This window comes from Diorhabda sublineata, chromosome 7, assembly GCF_026230105.1.
Source record: "Diorhabda sublineata isolate icDioSubl1.1 chromosome 7, icDioSubl1.1, whole genome shotgun sequence".
Taxonomy (NCBI): Eukaryota; Metazoa; Arthropoda; class Insecta; order Coleoptera; family Chrysomelidae; genus Diorhabda; species Diorhabda sublineata.
Window position 1 is genome coordinate 9,565,945 of NC_079480.1, and position 19,663 is coordinate 9,585,607.

The 19,663-nt window shown below is 30.4% G+C and overlaps 1 protein-coding gene across 3 annotated transcripts in view; it reads right to left on the reverse strand.

Moving 5' to 3' along the window:
• Positions 1-2,048: 2,048 nt before the first annotated feature.
• LOC130446648 (E3 ubiquitin-protein ligase SH3RF3) overlaps positions 2,049-19,663 on the reverse strand; it is a 42,373-nt gene continuing 24,758 nt past the window's right edge. Inside the window, exons 7-9 of one of the 3 annotated variants that reach the window (XM_056783017.1) lie at positions 19,284-19,441; positions 14,319-14,441; positions 2,049-7,767 (exon numbers count right to left, since the gene is read on the reverse strand). In XM_056783017.1, coding sequence (XP_056638995.1) covers positions 7,467-7,767; positions 14,319-14,441; positions 19,284-19,441 — 582 coding nt within the window. In that variant the 3' untranslated portion in view covers positions 2,049-7,466. The remainder of the gene's footprint in view (positions 7,768-14,318; positions 14,442-19,283; positions 19,442-19,663) is intronic. The other 2 variants (XM_056783016.1, XM_056783018.1) reach the window with 2 other exon arrangements.

Genomic DNA, 19,663 nt, shown 5'->3' on the forward strand with positions numbered 1-19,663 from the left:
CTCTTAGCAGCAAGCGGAAATATCCTTTTATTATTGTCTGCAACGATAGAATCTTCCACGCGCTTCATAAACCATATAAAACGAGTGCGTCGGTTCGACGTGAGTCAGTTGAATCGAATAATCTAAGTAATACGTTAGGATTTTAATTGTACTGCGAAGTAGTGATTGTGGAGTTTCATAATTGTTACGATTTTGGCATAATGTCACAAAAACGTAAAGTTAATAGTGAGTGGAAAGTTTTTCAGTATAAATGGGAAATTTCATATTTTTTTATAGAATTTAAAGGTAAACCACTGTATTTGATTTGTAATCGAACAGTTGCTGTTTGTAAGGAATTTAATCTAAAGAGACACTATGATACGAATAATAAGTCAAAATTCCATTCTTACGCTGAAAAAATAAGAATCGACACATTGTCATATTTAAAAAATTAACTTCAAGGTCAAAAATTGATACAGAGAGCGAAGATGCCCCGAAATCAAGTTTTATTATTGCATTAAAAATCGCCAAAAGATCAAAACCTTTCAGTGATGGTGATTTTATTGAAAACTGTATGTTGAAAGTTGCCGATGTTTCATTTCCATCTCAAAAGCCAATAATTCAAAATATTTCGCTCTCAAGAAACACTGTTGCTTCAAGAATAAATGATTTATCTCAAAGTTTGCTTCTTCAACTGAAGGAGAAAATTAATGAATTTACAAACTTTTCACTGGCTATTGACGAGAGCACTGATACTGTTGATACAGTTCAACTTGTTTTTATACGAGGCATTAACAGTAACTTTGAAATAACTGAAGAATTATTAAAGTGCGTTCCATTGACAGGTACTACAACACCAAATGATATTTATTCTGCAATTGAGTATTTTGATAGCAGAATATATATATATATATATATATATATATATATATATATATATATATATATATATATATATATATATATATAATGCAAAGTATCTAGCATTAAAACATTGTTTATTCACCTATATTTGATTCGCTCAAAGAAATAAATAGATCTTTGCCAAAAAACGAAGATTTTCCAAACATCATTAGCTATCACTGCGTAATTCATCAACAAGTACTTCGTAGTAAGAGGCATAAAACATGTAATGGATAAATATACATGTTAAGTTTGTAAATTCCATAAAAGGAAAATCTCTACAAAAGCGACTGTAAACAGCAATTCGGTGAGAAGAAAGGAGGTTTGGAATTTCACACTGACGTAAGGTTTTTGCAAAGATTTCGAGATATATTCAACGAAATAATAAAATTTCTTGAAGACAAGGGTGATGACTGTCAATAACTGCGTGCTGAATACACTGTTCACACCACCACTATACCAACACTCACGATTACACTGTCTGATGCGCGTATCGATAACTAGACTGAAGGTAAACTGTTTACGTGAGTGTTGCTGGTGTCAACAGTGTATTCAGTATGAATATTGTCAAGTGTTTCAGAAATTCCAACAGTTACGAGATTTAGACCGGCGAGATGATTTAGCATTTTTAGCAGTTTTTACTGGAGAATTGAGTACATTAAATCTGGAACTATAAGGGAAGAATAAAACGGTAACGGAAATGATGAGTTCTACTGCAGCATTTTAAAGTCAAACAGCGACTTTGAGAGTTGACATCGAAAAGATAAAAATTCAACAATTTGTAAACATTGAGGATCATATGGAAAAACATACCACCCACAATTTAATTCCTAACAAGAAGTGTTGGTATCAGACTTCGATATTGGCTTTAGTGATTTCAAAAAAAATTGAGCAGTTGAAGGAATTCATCAGCTATCCGTTTAATAATTCCATTGATCATATTGATATTTATTCACTGACTACACAATTTGAGGATAAATTTCAATTGTACCACATGTCACTTTAAAACGAAAAATTATTATTAGTCTAGGCTATTAAGATAAAAAGAGGTATTACCTCCGATTTCCATTAAAGTGCCACAATTTTTAAGAAATTGTGGAATCAAGCGTGACTTACCCTTATCTTTAAAATCTACCATATACCGATATGTGCTTATTACTCTTAGGGATGAAAACTACCTCTTATTGCAAAAAATCAATAAAATTATAATTATACGCATTTAATAAGTAGAAAAATAGATTTGAGATTTCAATATAAGTTGCTTAATGCTTCAATATAGAACTTATAATTTTTTAACCCTTCTTAATGTATTTCTTCCCTTATAAAGCACCCCCGGTTAATAAAAAATTAAAGAATATGTAATTACTTTGTGGTAGCTTACTTAAATTAAATTGTCTCTTTTTGTTTGTGTTCAACTCATATATTTTGCATCACAAATGTTCAACCCTTATAAATCATCCCTTATTTCAAAATAAATTGAAAAGAAATATTTATATACGTATTTATGATATGATTTTTATGATTAATTTATTTTAAATTTTTATCTGTTTCGACTTGAATATTTTGTACTTATAACTTTCAACTCGCTATAAATCATCTCCGGATCCATTCGGAAAAAATTGAAAAAAATATTTACAGGCGTACTTATACAATTTTTTAATTTATTTATTCCAAATTGTCATTTTTTATCTCTTTTATTTTGTATATTATGGGTATGTATTAAAAATTTTCAACCCCTATATATCAATCATGACAAAAAAAATAAAAAAAATTATTTACAAGATTTATGCAATAATTCTATATTATTATTTTATCTTATATAACAAGGAAGAATACATTTTTAATACTTTGGCAATTTCTGGCATTTTTGACCAGCACAATCACCGCAGGTTGAGTTGTAAAATAGCCCAATTTTATGGCAGCTACATGATGCTCCACGTCCTCTTTTGCAATTGCAAAATATTATTTGCAGAAGTTCCTGTGGTGCAGGGCTATTCTACATTCTAATGGGTTTCAATGGGTCTTAAATTTTCAATCCATTCCCAATGAGAAGGTTTTATTACCAAGCCAAACTTGAGCTTAGGGATGATAATTTTATGGCACTGTTTTTTTAGTTGCCTCAATAAAGGACTCATATCGCTCTTTTTCAATATAGTTTTCTAAATTTTCAATTTTATTAAATTTTGTATTGTTTGGAGTCCTATACAGAATTATCGGGCAGTAACTGCAGGCTCCTAGAATTTCTTCTTTCGTTGAGTTTATATTGTGAAATATGCTGGCATTTTCTCTTACATCTATCCTTTTTTCAAAAAACTTTTTTTTACCTTTATTATAAAATGCGGTTGTTGTATAACATCCAGGAAAGGAATGTGAGAAAGCTATAAACTATGCACTTTCTGGATATTAAATTGAAAAACTTTTCAATACACCATTGAAGGAACATTTTGTTTTCTTGATTTTAAGAAATAAATTTCTTACTCAGCATTAGCTCTGGCTGTCAAAATAACTAAAATGTCAACGTCTTCTGCCACAATTATTTTCTTCAAAGTTGACTCATCCTGCAGTGCTGTTTCTTCTACTTCTTCGCTGTCACCTTTTTCTTGACAACAGTTGATCGAATGTTTCTGTAAATAAAAATTTATCTAGAGAAACTGGGACAGTCATATCTTTGGAAAAATGATATTCTTTTGAGAGTATTTTTGTGAAAGTCGGCTTCTTTCTATCATTTTAGTACTTTCTTCAAGGTAACGATCAAATGCAACAGTTATATGCCGAACGAAATTACGTTTTAGGTAAGAAAAGTATTCCAAAAAAACTATTTCATAAGAGCATTAATCGGCTATTTAACTCTATACAATAACATCCCCCTATCAATGATGTATGCAGAATTATTTTTATCCAAGGTGATATCGATTAGTTGAAATAACGAATCCGAAACGCTTTTGCAGTGTTTCCCATGCCTGTATTATCAAACAAAGAGAGTGGATACGGAGTAAATTCAAATTTTAAATAAAACTATAGTTCCTCGTCACTTTTTTCATCGCACAAGAATAAAGGATTACAATTTTTTCAGCAATTTTGAATTTTCTATTAACTCCAAGTAACGGAATGAGCTTATATTTGCCTTCTTAGCGTCATAACAATTTATTTCTTCTGTTGCGATCATTCTAGTGACAGTATTGCGCAGATTATTAATATCATCGAAAGGATTATGTTCTATTAAAAACTCTCGCAAAGTCAGTTCATCCTTCATATCTTGTTTTTTTATCCCTGTATCTCTCCAATCTACATGCTAGATACTTTCACTTATATTCCAAAATTAAAAAAATGTGTTTTAAGTTTTTTGGGCATATCGTACTCCTATTTCTATAGTGCATCACCATCATCAATAGTAGTACTAACAGATTCCGCGTGAGGAGTCGATTGTCACTATTACAATTAATTACTCGCAACTGTATGCACCGTAAGCCACTATGTCATCGAAAGATGTTAGAAAAATCAAATGAGATACGAGATGGAAATACCCTTTTCCTTTCAGGGGAAAACCTCCTATGAGAGTGAAGATTTCGAAGAAGTGTTAATAAGAAAAAGAAGAGAAAATGACTGATCCCGCCTTATATAAAAAGTCAAAGATTGACACAAACAAAAAGAAAAGACTTATTATATTTATTTAAAGCCAGTGTGATTCCCAAGTCGTAACTAACTCTATGCTAGGTTTAAGGAATCAATTTTAATTTAAAATCCTCGTTCCATTTTGGTCAATATTATTCCGTTTTTCTGATGTTGTTCTTTCTTAGATTTACCAAGTTTAAATACAACTTTTGTGGACGAATTTTAGCTTATAATTTTTTGGGTATTTTCCTGTTATCTAATACATTAAACTAAAATACAAATGAGCTGTCTGTAGATTTTACATAACTAATCAGTAAAGATAACTTCAAACGGTATGTGCACCGAATTTGGTACGCCTAAGTACCGAACTAACTGATCTAGAACAATCGTTTTTGTTTTTGCTTTCCTGTAAAATTAGCATTATGAGCTTATTGCAGTATTGAATTTAAGGTGTGATATATCGGTCAATTTCCAAGTAAATAAGTTGCTCCAAACGTGGATTTGTAGGGAATTTTATAACCTATAAGTTTATAAACATTTTAAATTTCATTAGCACTCTATTTTTTAAAGGGCAACGTTTAAAGGGTTCGGAAATTGTATCGGTCATCCGTTAGGGTACGATTTGAAAGGACATAATCTCAGTTATTCTAAAGTTACAAAAAATTTAAAAAAAGCAAAAAACTTGTTTAAAAAAATAACTTTTCATTCCTTATCAATTTTTATGAATATTCTATAGTTTTTCACAAATTTTGAAAAAATGGAGAAATTTTTAAAAATTTCGAAAATGATTTTTCGACTTTAAACACAATTCTTTCGACATTATGTATTCTAAATCGTTCAAACTTCCAGAAATCATTGTTAGTGCGTAAATAAAGTAAATCATTACCGGATTATATTTTTGTTGCAATTTGCGTAGGTACTATTGCAAAGGGTGGAATTGAGGTTTTTTTCTACAAAGAAAATATAAATAGATTTTAATTTGGCCATAGCTATCTTAGTTTTTATGGTAGAGAGTTTTACTGACTCTTATGTTAAAGCTTTTTAAAAGTACTTTGAAAAAGTTTTTATGCAATTTCCCGACGTTGAATTTTAAAAAAATTTCATTCGATAAACATATTCAACTTACAATAAATCAAACTCTGTTTGTATTACGCCTAAAGCAAATTACTCTCATTTTTTTGATAAAATCAAAAGTATTTGAATTATTCATGAAAAATCATTAAAAATGTGTTTTTTTCCAAAAAAATTCAAGTTTTAAATCGCGCATAACTAATAGGTAAATTATTGATTATTGATTTTTCAAAAAAATACTAACATTTTTTGTTTGAAATATTATCCTCTATCAATTTCCGTGGTTATTTTCAGCATAAAAATTTTCACCCCCTATGACAAAAGCACACATCGGCATAGGGTAGATTTTGCTTTTTGAGGTATTCCCTATATGCTGTCAAAATTTCATAAAAATCGATGTAGGTTCATGGGAATCGGAGGTAAAAGCCTTGGTAGTCTGGACTAGATGCGCAGCGACATATTTTTAAGGGAAAGGTCATCCTTAGGTCTAGATTCTGGGCATTCGTTTACATCGAGAAAAATCGAAATTTGTTGAATAACTACGATCGTGTTTGGGTTCAACATATTTATGTGAGTCAGCATTTTTCTAGTTCAAACAAAAAATAAACACCGTTCTCGCTTGACCGACGGTCATACATTGGATTTTTTTGGCAAATTCCATCCTCAAACCTTATTTTGCTAATCTAGCGGAAGATGCTCAGATGCAGTTAGTATAAATAAGTAGCTACGAATAATAATTTCCAGTTTAATGTTTTCCTTTTAATTAAAATAGAAAATACTACATAATTGTGTACAAAACAATTTCTTTTAAGATTTCAAGAAATGTGTAATCGGTAGACACACAGGGTTTCATTAGTTAACAGTAGATCTTGGGTCTAATCAAGTAGACTACCCCTGCCATATATTATGGACATTGAAGATATTTTTGATTGTCTGTAAATAATGATAATTCAAGAATTTTGACACTATAACATATAATAACATTAAACAAATAACCATTGGTAAATATTTGAAAGCAAAATCTTTCTACAGTACAAAAACTGACAGACGACGATAAGCCGTCAAATTCTATTTTAAATTAGAATTTTTTGTTGTATAAATATCATTTTTCATCGTTAATCTACATTGAATAATGAAAACTCAAACGCTAAATACACAAACATGTAAGTAAGAAAAATAATCAAATATGTGCATATAACTGTTAACTATTTTTAGAATTTGAATTAACCCAACTGTCTAGTAATTTTATAAATCAACATTCTCTTGTTAATACATTCAAAGTATTGCAGAGGAAGGCGGTTGGAAAGTTATATGAATTAATGAACGGTATAAGCAACATGATCTTTACCCACCTTTTCCATTTATAATACCAACTTCTCTATATAATATTCCATTATACAAAATCGAAAAATATACGAATTCCCTCATTTGAAAATATCCCAGTTTATATCTTGAAATTCAAATTTTATATCACAGTATATATAGTGCATCAAAAATATCTCCAAATATCCATACATCACATGTATTTATAAACAAAAGCACTGGATTAACAGTTTAAACATTAATATAAATAATAAATTAGTTTATAATTATTGTAAAATATATTCAAATATTTATTAGTGTATATTAATTTGATCGTTTAATAAATCAACACTTTTTAAAATTGATCAACTGACTAGGTAAAATAGTTGAAAATATAATGAGTGGAAACCATTAAAGAAGCGCATTCCATATCTGATATAAAACTCAAATTTAGTTGTAATTTTTTATAAGGAAAGTGCACAAAATTCTGTTATAGAAAAACTTTTATTACTCAAAGTAATGTGCTTCTTTTAAAAGAACGTATACACCGCAATAGTAACTTCGAAGCTACTACTTCACATACCCGAAAATCGCAATTACTAATAACTTTCTACAAAACTAGCAGGAAATAATCCAGTCTTTCCAGTTCTCTGTTGTGTGCCCTTATACCATCCGTCTTCACGTTTCTTGTGTACATAAATGATGTCATTCACTTGCAATTCCAGTTCATAGTCACTATTAGGTGGATATGGAGCGATGCATCTGAAACGTTCTCTTACAGTTTGGACTGTAGTTTTTGTCTTGTTACCGCCATCTAAAGAATTGGATTTTCTATGGCGTTGAACGTCCGGACTTGAACCAGAACTTCCTGCCGGGTTTTCGTTGTTCCGAGGAGTGATACTGTTTGTAACATAAATATGAATTAAAAACTGATAATGTGAATAAAAACTGAATAATATAACCTGTAATTTTGTCCATAAATAAATTTATTTTTTTATAACACACACACACATACATATATATATATATATATATATATATATATATATATATATATATATATATATATTTCGGTTTCTTATTGGGAATGAAACACCAAAATGGTCTAACTTTAATACATTTTCCGTGCTTCCGAATACTTATGTATTCATCGTCTGGGAAATAATTAATAATTGAAATATTTCCATAAATCAATATTTCCATCAACGTCAATTTGAATGTTGAATTTTAAAACCTATGAATTTAAAATTTTTTCAAAATAAATACAATTCAAAACTACCGAAAATCTTAATTATATCTCAGAAGATGAATACATAAGTATTCGAAAGCTCGGAAAATATATTAAAGTTAGTAGTGTCCACTTTGGTGTTTCATTGCCACGTTCCCAATAAGAAACCGCTCATAATATAGCAATATAGCTGGCAAAGGCTTCGTTACAATTCATATATTAAAAGCAACATCTTAGAACTTTATTTCATAAGCCATTTATTGAAAGCGTCTTAATGAGCAAGACGAAATACTACTTATAATTAAAAATTGAGTTACTAATTTTTTCATTGATTTGTGTTCAAACATTGAGAACATTGGTAAGGTGTTCTCATTTTTTAGCTGATTGTTAGCGATTCTCCTGTTTTTAAGAGCACGTTGTATTAAAAAATCATTATCAATTTGATTAGTGCAACGTTTTCGCTTTTGTCTTGGTCTTCTATGGTAAGGACCCATTTATGTCGCTTCAATATGCGACTATGTCTTCCTAACAAACCATTGATAAATTTCTTTGGCGTTTCATTTTATTACTTGATGAACTCTCAAATGAAATTCCAAACATGCATGTAATAAAAATAATTACAATCAACAGCTTGCTTTTAACAGAAATTTGGCTTTAATTAGCATTTCTCAAGAAAATTTTGACACAGTTTTAGTCTGAAACGAGGTTTAAGACGAATTACTGTCAAAATTAAATTATGTGATAAAATAATTAACTTAAATAATAGCTGTAACTGACAAACAAGGTCCATGGTCTACTTATCGTACAGTAAGTTATCAATGAATAAAGAATATCGAGAAAAATATGAGTGGTGCGTCAATTTTATTCAGGAGTTTAGTTTTGGGTTGACAACCAATAAAATAAATCAAATCAGCCGATCGACTGAAGCAATATTGTAAAACCCACTTTTTCGACTTCGACTGGTTCCTGATTTTTGTTGGTGGTATTTATTTACTTTTTATTTGGAAAGTTTGAAATCATAAATAAAAACGCGGGTTAATTTTAGTTAGTGGCAACCATGATATTTTGATCTGGCACGTTGTCAAGTGACATTAATATAAAGAAACAATAGTTGCGTTCCATTTTCATGAAATCTCAGATAATTTTAACTTATTTGAGTGTATCTTATTCAATTCTACGTCCCATTCAATTTTACTAAAATCAAATAAATTAAAATATTTTCCCCTTCACCGATGCATCAACTCTTGTTTTACGGAAAAAACTTAGTTCAGTTATTTGTCGTAAGATTGAAAAGTTTCAAAATATATTTACTTGTTTTTTGATTAGTGCCTAGTGATTAACATCGTGGTTAAGATTTGCAAACTAATTTTTATTATACTTTTGTGTATTGACAAGTACATTTTGGGTTAGAATACAATGAAAGTCTCTATTTGTCATTCCATTTGAGAGCTGACATCAGCTCAATATGAAATAAATCAGGTCATTTGCAAAAGGAAAGCTATGAATTTATAAAATCAAATAAATATATATTCCTTGAAAATTTTTATGTTTCAATTTTTTTTAATCCCATATATTTTTTATAGAATATGAATATTTTTATAAATAGTACTGTTCAGAAGCTTGATGTACACTTTTTATAGAATATAGAAGATTGTATTCCCACGCTATTATTACTTTAAAAAATGTTTATTAAAAAGATACTTTGAAGTAAATATGCACGAAAATTTCGACACCCAAGCAATTTAAGGACATTACTCTGTTTAATACATACATCAGAACGGATTTTTATAGCCTTTAGCCTTTATCACAATGGCAATTTTAAACCTATATAGGTAGATGCAATTACAATTTGGAAGAGTTGTTCCTGAAATCTATAAATCAACACACATTTACCTGTATAGAAAAAGATATCTCGTTTTTCTACATTATGTGAATATAATCCTTCTAATATAAATTATCAATGACTACATCAACTTCTAAAATAGTGGCAATAGAAAAAACGAAATTATGTGAATGAAATGAACTATGTTATTCATTGGCCTAAGTTCCGGAAAGTAGCTATGCTCTTCATTTCGCTGAATTCCGGAAGGTCAGTTTAATATCGTACCAAACCAAAGGCCAAACTAAAATGTCTCTCTTGATGACTCATATATCAGAGAGAAAAACAACGGGAAATTGAAAAGCTACTATTCAGTAGATATATTCTCTACTATTCGATTTAGGTCAATGGAAAGTAGCCTTTGATTAGAAAATTAAAAAATATATAACACTGGAGAACAATTTATTACGGTAGCTTGTAAAATAGATTTCGGAAGTTTTATGTATTGTTTTTGAGATTCAGCTTAGACTTAAAAGTTATTTTGATAATAGCCCTGTTGCTGGAGCCCGCAGCCTTTTATGTAGGCTAAATGTTATAAGAAAAACTTCAAAGGTATATAGATTTCTCGAAGCCAAAAAAAGTCGAGAATCATTTTGATTTTCAAAATTTCCAATTGGGGCTAAACATCAATCCGAACGACACCTACATAATTTCCTTAACAAGGGACAAAATCTCAATCTCAACCCCCATCAAGCTAGACAGGCAAGTAATCGAGTGGAAATATCTGGAACAAACATGAAAAATAGATAATCACCAATGCTACAACAGCCCTAATGGTATGCAGAAACTTTGCAGGGAGGAATTGGATTTGTAACCCAAAGATCCTGCGGTGGATGTAAATGGCAATTGTGACACCAATCATCACATATGGAGCATTGGTTTGGAGTACTAGAGTTAATCTGAATACTACGAAGAACAATCTCTTAAATGTTACCTAGACTGGCTTGCTTATGTGCAACTGGGGCCATGAAATCTTGCCCAATAGCTGCACTAGAAGCGAGTCTAAATCTTCCACCTCTCCACTGGGAAGCGTAGCAAGGAAAACATCACTTAGAATGTTCAGAGACGGAATCATCAAAGAAAACCCGTTCCTAAATAATGACCAACCTTGGGACATGCCTCAGGACGTTACATCGAAAAAGTTTATCTTCAAGAAAAACTTCACCTCAATAATAAATTGTAAAAGCAAGTGGAATCAAAATACCATACAAGAAATGAACATAAATGCCATTAAATGGTATACGGATGGATCAAAAACAGCAGAAAGAATTGGAATAGGAATGTACGGGCCCAGAACCACTTTGAAAGTCTGGGCAGCGCACCAAGCGTTTTTCAAGCAGAAATTTATACAATTGAAAAATGTGTTCGGTTCAATCTAAAGAGGAACTATCGCAAACAGATCATCATTCTATCCGATAATTAAGCAGACATTACAGCTCTACGCTCCAATATCATAAAATTCAACTCGTTTTGAATTGTCTAGAAAAATTAAACGAGGTGGGCAAGAAAAATAAAATTACCCTACATAGATTCCGGGACACATCGGAGCGAAGGGAAACGAAATATCTGCTAAAGCGGGAGCAGACAAGTCCTCTATGGGACCCGAACCCTTCTGTGGTATTAGCTACAGAACAATGGAAGAAGTACTAGAAAAGAAGGTAGATAGGATATAAAACCAATTATTGGAATAACCTACAAGGGCTGAGACAGGTGAAGACTCTTATGGGAAACTAGAATAGATTTGTTGAATGTATCAACCTAAGTAAGAACGATCTTAAGAAAATCTTAAAACGCTAGACCTAGTATATAATGCAGGTTTTGTTGCACAGAAGAGGAAACCTGTATCCACATTCTCTCGATGTGTGAAACACTAAGGAGGTCCAGAACACTACACCTGGGTGTCTATGAAATAGAAGATGAAGATCTCTGGCATTTAAAGCCATCCCACATTCTATACTTTTTAAAAAGAGTGGAATTGATGGTTTAGCTGTAAACACTGTGTTCTCCAGTATCGCAGTAAGAAAGAGGGACACAATAGAGATCCTTTGGGTCGCAGTGTGTACGAGATCCCAAATCCATACATACATAGGTCTCTTCTATTCTAGATTTATATTTTTAAAATTAATTCTAGAAAGAATCACACTTCTTTTAATAACACAACCAGTGTTTCGATTTCTCAAATTTTTACTAAAATATATAAGTATATATAACTTTGCTTAAACTTGATCAATTTGAATAATTTTTTTTAAATGTTGAGAAAATTATACACTTTAAGAATATATAAGTATAAGATCATTGGGTTCGAGAAATTTGTCAGTAAAAATAATTTTTTGAATACAGCAAGGAAATATTAGTGAGGCTCGATCTCTATCATCACTCTATTATAAAATTCGAGTCTGCTATAACATACAAGAGGGTCAGGGAATAGAATATAAGTATGGTACAGGTACAAAATATAATGAGCCCAAATGTATAGAATTCGCTATGTTCCTCAGTTTGTGAAACTTGCGACCCTGATAATTGTAAAAATTTTCCCCAACTCTCAAATGAGTCAAGTGATGATGAATCTGAGAGTGAAATATCAGATTCCGATATCGACATTGATGAAGTAGATGTTTCTATATTAATGCTCTTGATTTTAGATCTCCTCTGTTTCGTCAATTTTTTATCAATCTCTCAAAAATTATTAAAAAAAATTTAAATCAGAAGAGACTTAAAATCAAAAACATTTAGATGCATTTATGTATCGAAAGGTCTAAGAAATGAGAAATTAAAGAAATTTTTCTATATTTTCCATAATATATTATATAATAATAAGAAATTTTAATATGTATTGATTTTTTTCATATTGCCTACAAATCTTTAAAAATATTCAGAAAAATACGAAATTTTTCCAAAATTTTCAATTCTTTGAGGATCAATGAAATTTGATAATTTTGGCGTCTATAGAAGGTATTTATAAGCTTGATGGCCTTAGAAAAAAGACTTTATATATTTACGAATTTTTTCTGAGAAATACTATAGCTTTTACAAAAAAAAGTGTGTAATTTTTATTTTCTCCTATCTTCATCACAGACTGATTATTTTGAAAATCAAAATGATTTTAGAATTTTTTTTTACTTTGGGAAATCGCTAGACCTCTGAATTTTTTCTTAAATCAATTAGTATACTTTGTAGTACTTGTAAAAAAATCAACCTTTTTCTGCTTATAACTTATTCTTTTGGTGAAAAATTGCCGCAAACAACTGGGGTATATCTTGATTCAACAAGAGCGCTGAAGAAAAAAATTATACACATTTCTAATTTTGCCTAAGCTACTGGCAGAATTATTATTAAAGTGTATACGGATATGTTTATGTTAGATTTATTTATAAAAATTTCAAGCCAACTCATTTACCATTGTCGAAATATTTTGTTTGGAATATTATGGAGTATCAGTTGATGCTGTTATGAATAAATGATAAGTTATTAATATGTAATAAAATTATTAATTAGCATACATTATGTGAATTCAAGTCGCATGAAAGAGACCCCATGGATAAAACGGATACAGGTTAAAATATTGAGGTTTATAGTTTTTCTTTCTTATAATGTTTCCATTAATCGGTATATCTTAATGTACTCTTAGTTTACCGAATCAACCTTTTTTTCATTTAACTTATTCGACTGGATTATAATCTAAAACGAATGGCATATAAATGTTCCGTTTGCACAACAAAGACTTTTTTAATTCATATTATTTAAGCTAAGTACTGTCATTAGAAAGCTGCACAGTAGCATCTCACTGGTAGTAGTAATGATAATACACAAAACAGCATGCATTTACTGAATGGATTCGGGAAATAAGGATGTTTCTTGGATACAATAGTTACAATACACTAGAAAGATATAGCAATTGAAACAAAATTACACTTTCTCTATATTTATCGTCTTTTTTATTCTGACCGGACCAAACCATAATTTTCAACCGTTAAAATTCTTTCAGTACCATAATATGTTCCCTTTCAGTTAGGTTACATTAGCTTTGTTCGCGATTCGAAATTCAGAAACAGTTTAAGGACCGATCGCATACACACTTTCAAAATTGTCGTTTGCAGATCGATGCCTCAAACGTCAACTTTGTAGGTGAAGTCAATTTGATCTGCGAACAAAGTTATTATCATCACAGCTGATTAATTGTTAGTTTTTTTCTCAAAATTATTGCAAAGGTGACATACATAAATATGAATCCATATTATCACTGTATCGATAAAATATATCTAATTATTCGGTCTTAATACTTTAATAAACTAACATCCTTATTATAGATAAATATATTTAGTGAAGGAAAACGTGCAAACACACCTGGGACTGTGCGTAAGTATGGAAGGGCGCTCTTTATGTTTGTGACGTTGGGAGGTAGATCCAAACATACGGTGATGGTCACTTGGTTGGATCTGAAGCAGTTGACTCGGACACGATCCCGACCTGAAGTAAATACTTAAAAGTAGCTTTTTGGTAATTAATTTGTTAGACATGCAGCTACGTAAAAATAAACATTATAAGAAACAGAAGATGTCGTCTGTTATTATGTACGAAATATATTGTTAGTTATTTATTTTCAAGTTTTATTACATTAAGTTCAAGAACCCTAGACCAAACTATTTAGGAAAAATGTTATAAAATGATCTCATCTTTTAGTATAGAAAATAGTTATTAATTCAATAAATCAACGTCTTTTGCACCTATTCACTTTGTCAATATCCTGTTTTCTCAACTTTTATAAATGAAGTTTCTCTAACAAAATTAATCTGCTGCTAATGATTGTGTAGAAATAGCGTCAGTATTAAAACATTTGATGATCAATGTTTGAAGTACTAACACAAAGTTAGGAGGAAATTAGTTTCCACAAATACTACTTTTCGGTTAATCTTCTTTTAGATCATAATACTCTAAAAATTAGAACTTCAAAATTGCAGCTTCGTATTCAATTGTTACTTCTACTTGAATAGATTTACCTTAAGATTGATTCAGCTTCATTTTCACCGGCTTCTCCGATTGAGCAGATTATATATTACAGTCTCTAGTGATCAAGTTGGTATAGTATCTTTCAAAATCTTTCAAGTAGGTGCGCTTACTACAGAAACCTATATAAAATTCTATAAGACTCAAAAGTCGTAAATTTATGGCTATTTATATGGAGGGCGTTGTGCAGGAACGCACTATTATATTATAAGGTTGGCAACTAAGTATTTTCGCTTTTTACTGATAGAGAGCGTTGCTTCATTTTTTGAATAACTTATGTTAGTGCTGTACTTTTCCGTTTTTCACGTGATACTGGTCACATTGACGTAACTTTAGAAGCAAGTAGGATGTGATTAAAGCTATTAATTGTAGGTTAGTTTTATATGTAGTGCAGAAACGAGAGTTTTAGGCATATATTTCTTCTTAATTTTTGTAAAGCTGCTGCGTCTCACAAAGAGATGTGAAGTTTATGATGCTGATTGCTTAACAGAGAGGACGTGTCGGAATTGATATAAAAAATTCCGTTCTGATCGGCCTGCTGAAGTTGATGATGACCAAATCAAAGTCATAATTGAAAAGGATCGTCATATAACTGACCAAGAGGTTGCAAAGAGGCTACATGTATAACACATGTACAACAATTGAAAAACACTTAAAATATCTTGTGATAGTAAAGAAGCTTAATAATTAGGTTCCTTACAAATTGACAGAAATTCATTAAACACAAAGAAAGAATCAACATTTGCGATATGCAGCTTAAACGAAATGAAACCAATCTTTTCTTGAAAAAAATCAACACTGGTGATAAAAAAGAGATCCTGTACAGTAACGATCATGGAGCAAACACGATGAACCACACAAACCACATCGAAAGCTGAGATGGGATTACAAAGGTGTTTACTGTCAATAATTAATGAAACTGGATGAAGCAATCAAAGAAAAACCACCAAAATTGTCAAATCGGATCGTTTTAGTGTTCCACCATGATAATGCAAGGCCTCACACATCTTTGGAAACTATTGGAGCTTGACTGGGAAGTGATTCCACATCCCCCATACAGCCCTGATATGGCACCATTTGATTACCAATTATTTCGAAGTTTGCAGAATTCTTTGAACGGTTAAACTTTCCCAATGACCTTCAATCGCACTTGGTTCAGTTTTTTGCTGATAAGGACCAGAATTTTTATGAGCTCGGAATCATGAAGCTGAAAGAAAGATGGCAAAAGGTCATTAAGCAAAATGGAAAATATATAACTGATTAACAACTATTCTTTGTTAAAAAAGTGTTTTATTTTATACTTCAAAACTGGAATTACTTTGTCGTCAACCCAATATAATACCTGGCATTTTCCTTATAGTTCAGAGAAATTTGCGTTTTATAAAATCTATTTGATATTTTGGTTTACATTGTTAGGCTTGAAATTTTAATATGACGAGACTGTTGAATTTCGATTTTAACTCTACTAAATATATACATATAAATTAATTCTCAATTTTTTCGCGTGTTGAATAGTTTCTTCAGTTTTCAGCGATCCAGCAAATTTTTGGACACGAAACTTCTTAGGTCATGGAGAACTAGAGTGTCGCTATTCCATCGATTGTTGCTTTATTTCTGATTAGTACAAATGTACCCAAGTCTCATCCATAGTAACAATTCGGTTTAAGCACGGATAGAACGCGATGCTTCTACCCTTGCACGCTTTTGGTCAACATTCAAACATTTGGGGATCCATTTTGCAACAATTTTTCTCATGTCCAAATTGACGTGAACTATATGATAAACGCGTTCTTAATCCTTTTAAATACAGGTACTTTATGATGGCTTGATACTCCAATTTTTCGCTTTTCACAATTTTGGTGGACATTTTTTTTCTTTTTTTTTTTAATTTATTGCGTAACTCTGAGTACGTTATTATTCGTTGCTATGGTAACACAATATTTTGTTTATGCATGGAACTAGTCTAGGCTAGATATCAATATCAGCATAGCGCCAAAAGTTAAAATCTGCATACAGTTTGTACAATTTTTCTATAATAAATTTTTGAGGAATCGTCAAATAATAAAGAATTCAATCGAAAAATCTTTGTGACAGCAAATATTCATACATTTAATATTATTACATATCATACTGATGCCTCAAGCTCGCAATAAGTGTACAGACATGCAAAATTATATTTGTTCATTTATATTAAATATTTGGCACTTTATTTAGAATACAACATGCACTTACTGAGTAGTTTTGAAATCGTAGTAATTAGATTTGATTTTAAAATATATATATACACTTCCCGATAGCTTGAATTTATAGTTTAATAAAGATTAATTTATGCAACCCCAATCTTTTCAAGCTAGATTATGTGCGTTTTCGTATTGGGATTGTGGCAAAATTAAACACCAAAGTGGACTAACTTCAATATGTTTCTAGATTTCGAATATTGATTAGTAAATGAAAAAAAAACCATTAAATTTGAATAGGCTAGGTCGTTATGGATGCAGCTGAATATTTAATGGTTCGATTATAAAAGACATTAAATTTTAAAGGTTATGTCGTTATGAGCGAAGTTGAATGTCAAAGATTAGATCAGGATAATTGGTCGTCGATGACATGGAATTTATTTTTTCAAAATCTAAAAGATATGCATATATTACACTGAGATTACTTAAGTCAGTTTTCTTATTAAAACATGGATCATTTTAGAAAATTTATATTGTTTCTAAAAATAGTTTTTTGTAGTTTTCCTCATTTGTCAACCCTTTAGCAGATTCATATTTTATATCATGTCCTCATGATGATCATGTATCGCTAATGAACACCTGTCAGGATCTAATTTGCTATCGCTTTTGTGAGAGGTTATTCAATTGGGGAGTGACCTCCACGACTGCCAGTAAAAATGAAATTCATTCTATTTTTACTAAAAGAAAAGATAAAAGACCAACCAATAAATTGACTAATATAGTATATGAAATTCCTTGTTTAAATTGTAACAAAAACTACATCGATCAGTTGAAGAGGTCACTCACCAATTGAATAAATTCTCACAAAAACGATAATAAATTATATCCAGACATGTTTATTAGCGACACAGGGCTATAATGAAAAACATAAATATGAATTAAGAATCTGCCAAAGTTTTGACAACTGAGGAAAATTACAAAAACGTCTGTTTTTAAAAACATATATGGTCCAAAACGATCAATGTATTAATAAGAAAACTGATTTAAATAAACTTAGTGTAGTCTATATATATATAAGTTGAATTTCATAGGTTTCATATATATATATATACCAATTAACCTGACCTAACCTATGAAATTCAACTTCGTTCATAACGACCTAACCTCGAAACTTTAATGTCATTCATAATCTAACCAATAAAAATTAACGATTTCTATAACAACCATAAACAATACCTTAATATTTCTATGAAGGGTCAATTTGCATATTGAATTTTGAAATCGATGAATTCAATTTTTAAAAGAAATGAGAAAATTTAAAAAGCCGGAATTCTTAACTAACTAATGTAATTTTTATTGTTGTTATACTTTTATATAGAGATATGATAAATACATAAGTATTCGAAAGCTAGAAATACAATAGAGTTAGTACACTTTGGTGTTTAATTTTGCCACAATCCCACTACTTAACGCTCATAATATAGCTGGCAAAGACTTCATCCCAATATATAGTTTTATCATAAATATTTAATCAAAAAAAAAAGAAAATCACGATAGTTTACCCATTTTTAAGAAATTGAGAACAAATATTGCCTATGTTGGTTTTATTTTGATAAATTGTTGATTCAGAATGTGAATAGATAAATTACTATACTACTACTACAATACTACTTCATTAAATCTCTTATGTCTTTTATCCTATATATAAATTTGAAAAAATAATTTTGTATAATAGAATTGTTTTTGATATACATATTAGATGATCTATGAAAAATGATAACATATGAAAAAATCAAATGGATTCTTAAAATACTACAATTGTATAATATAGTAAAAAATTTGATATAGCGTTGATGTCAAAAGACCTACTGTTTCATAACACACAATTGGGTTACACCTAGTAAGATTCTAAAATGGATGATTTTGAACTATCTTGTTTAGATAGTTCTAACATCAGTTATAAACCAATTTCTACGATTTCATAACTTAAGCTAGCGATCCAAATTGGCGAAATTTGTATTATAATTAATACACCCAATACCCAAAAGACCAAATAGTACAGCTAGACCAAATAGCCAAATAGCATGCGATGAAGCCCAGAAAAATAATGCGTGCTAGAAATCCCTACCTGACGTGAACAGGCGTGGTTGAAGTTTTAGCACTAGCGTCCTCAAAAACTGGATTATCCATTGAATACGTAGACGGTGGGGGTGATTTGGACCTTTTCATACTGGCTAATCGTTTCATTAAGCCAACAGTCCCTTTCTCTTTTCGATGTTCCTTAGACTAATTGAGGCATTTTAAAAAACTTAATATGTAGTTTATTATTCAATTTCATGCAGGATGTGCCAAATTTTTTGTTTACATGTGACAATGCGTTTATTTAAACATGTATAATAGAAAAACATATATTAATATTGCAGTATCTTTATGACATATCCTTTTCCGGTAGTGAATAATGTTATTAATCAGTTTTTAATATCATGATATCAAATTTTTGATACAGTC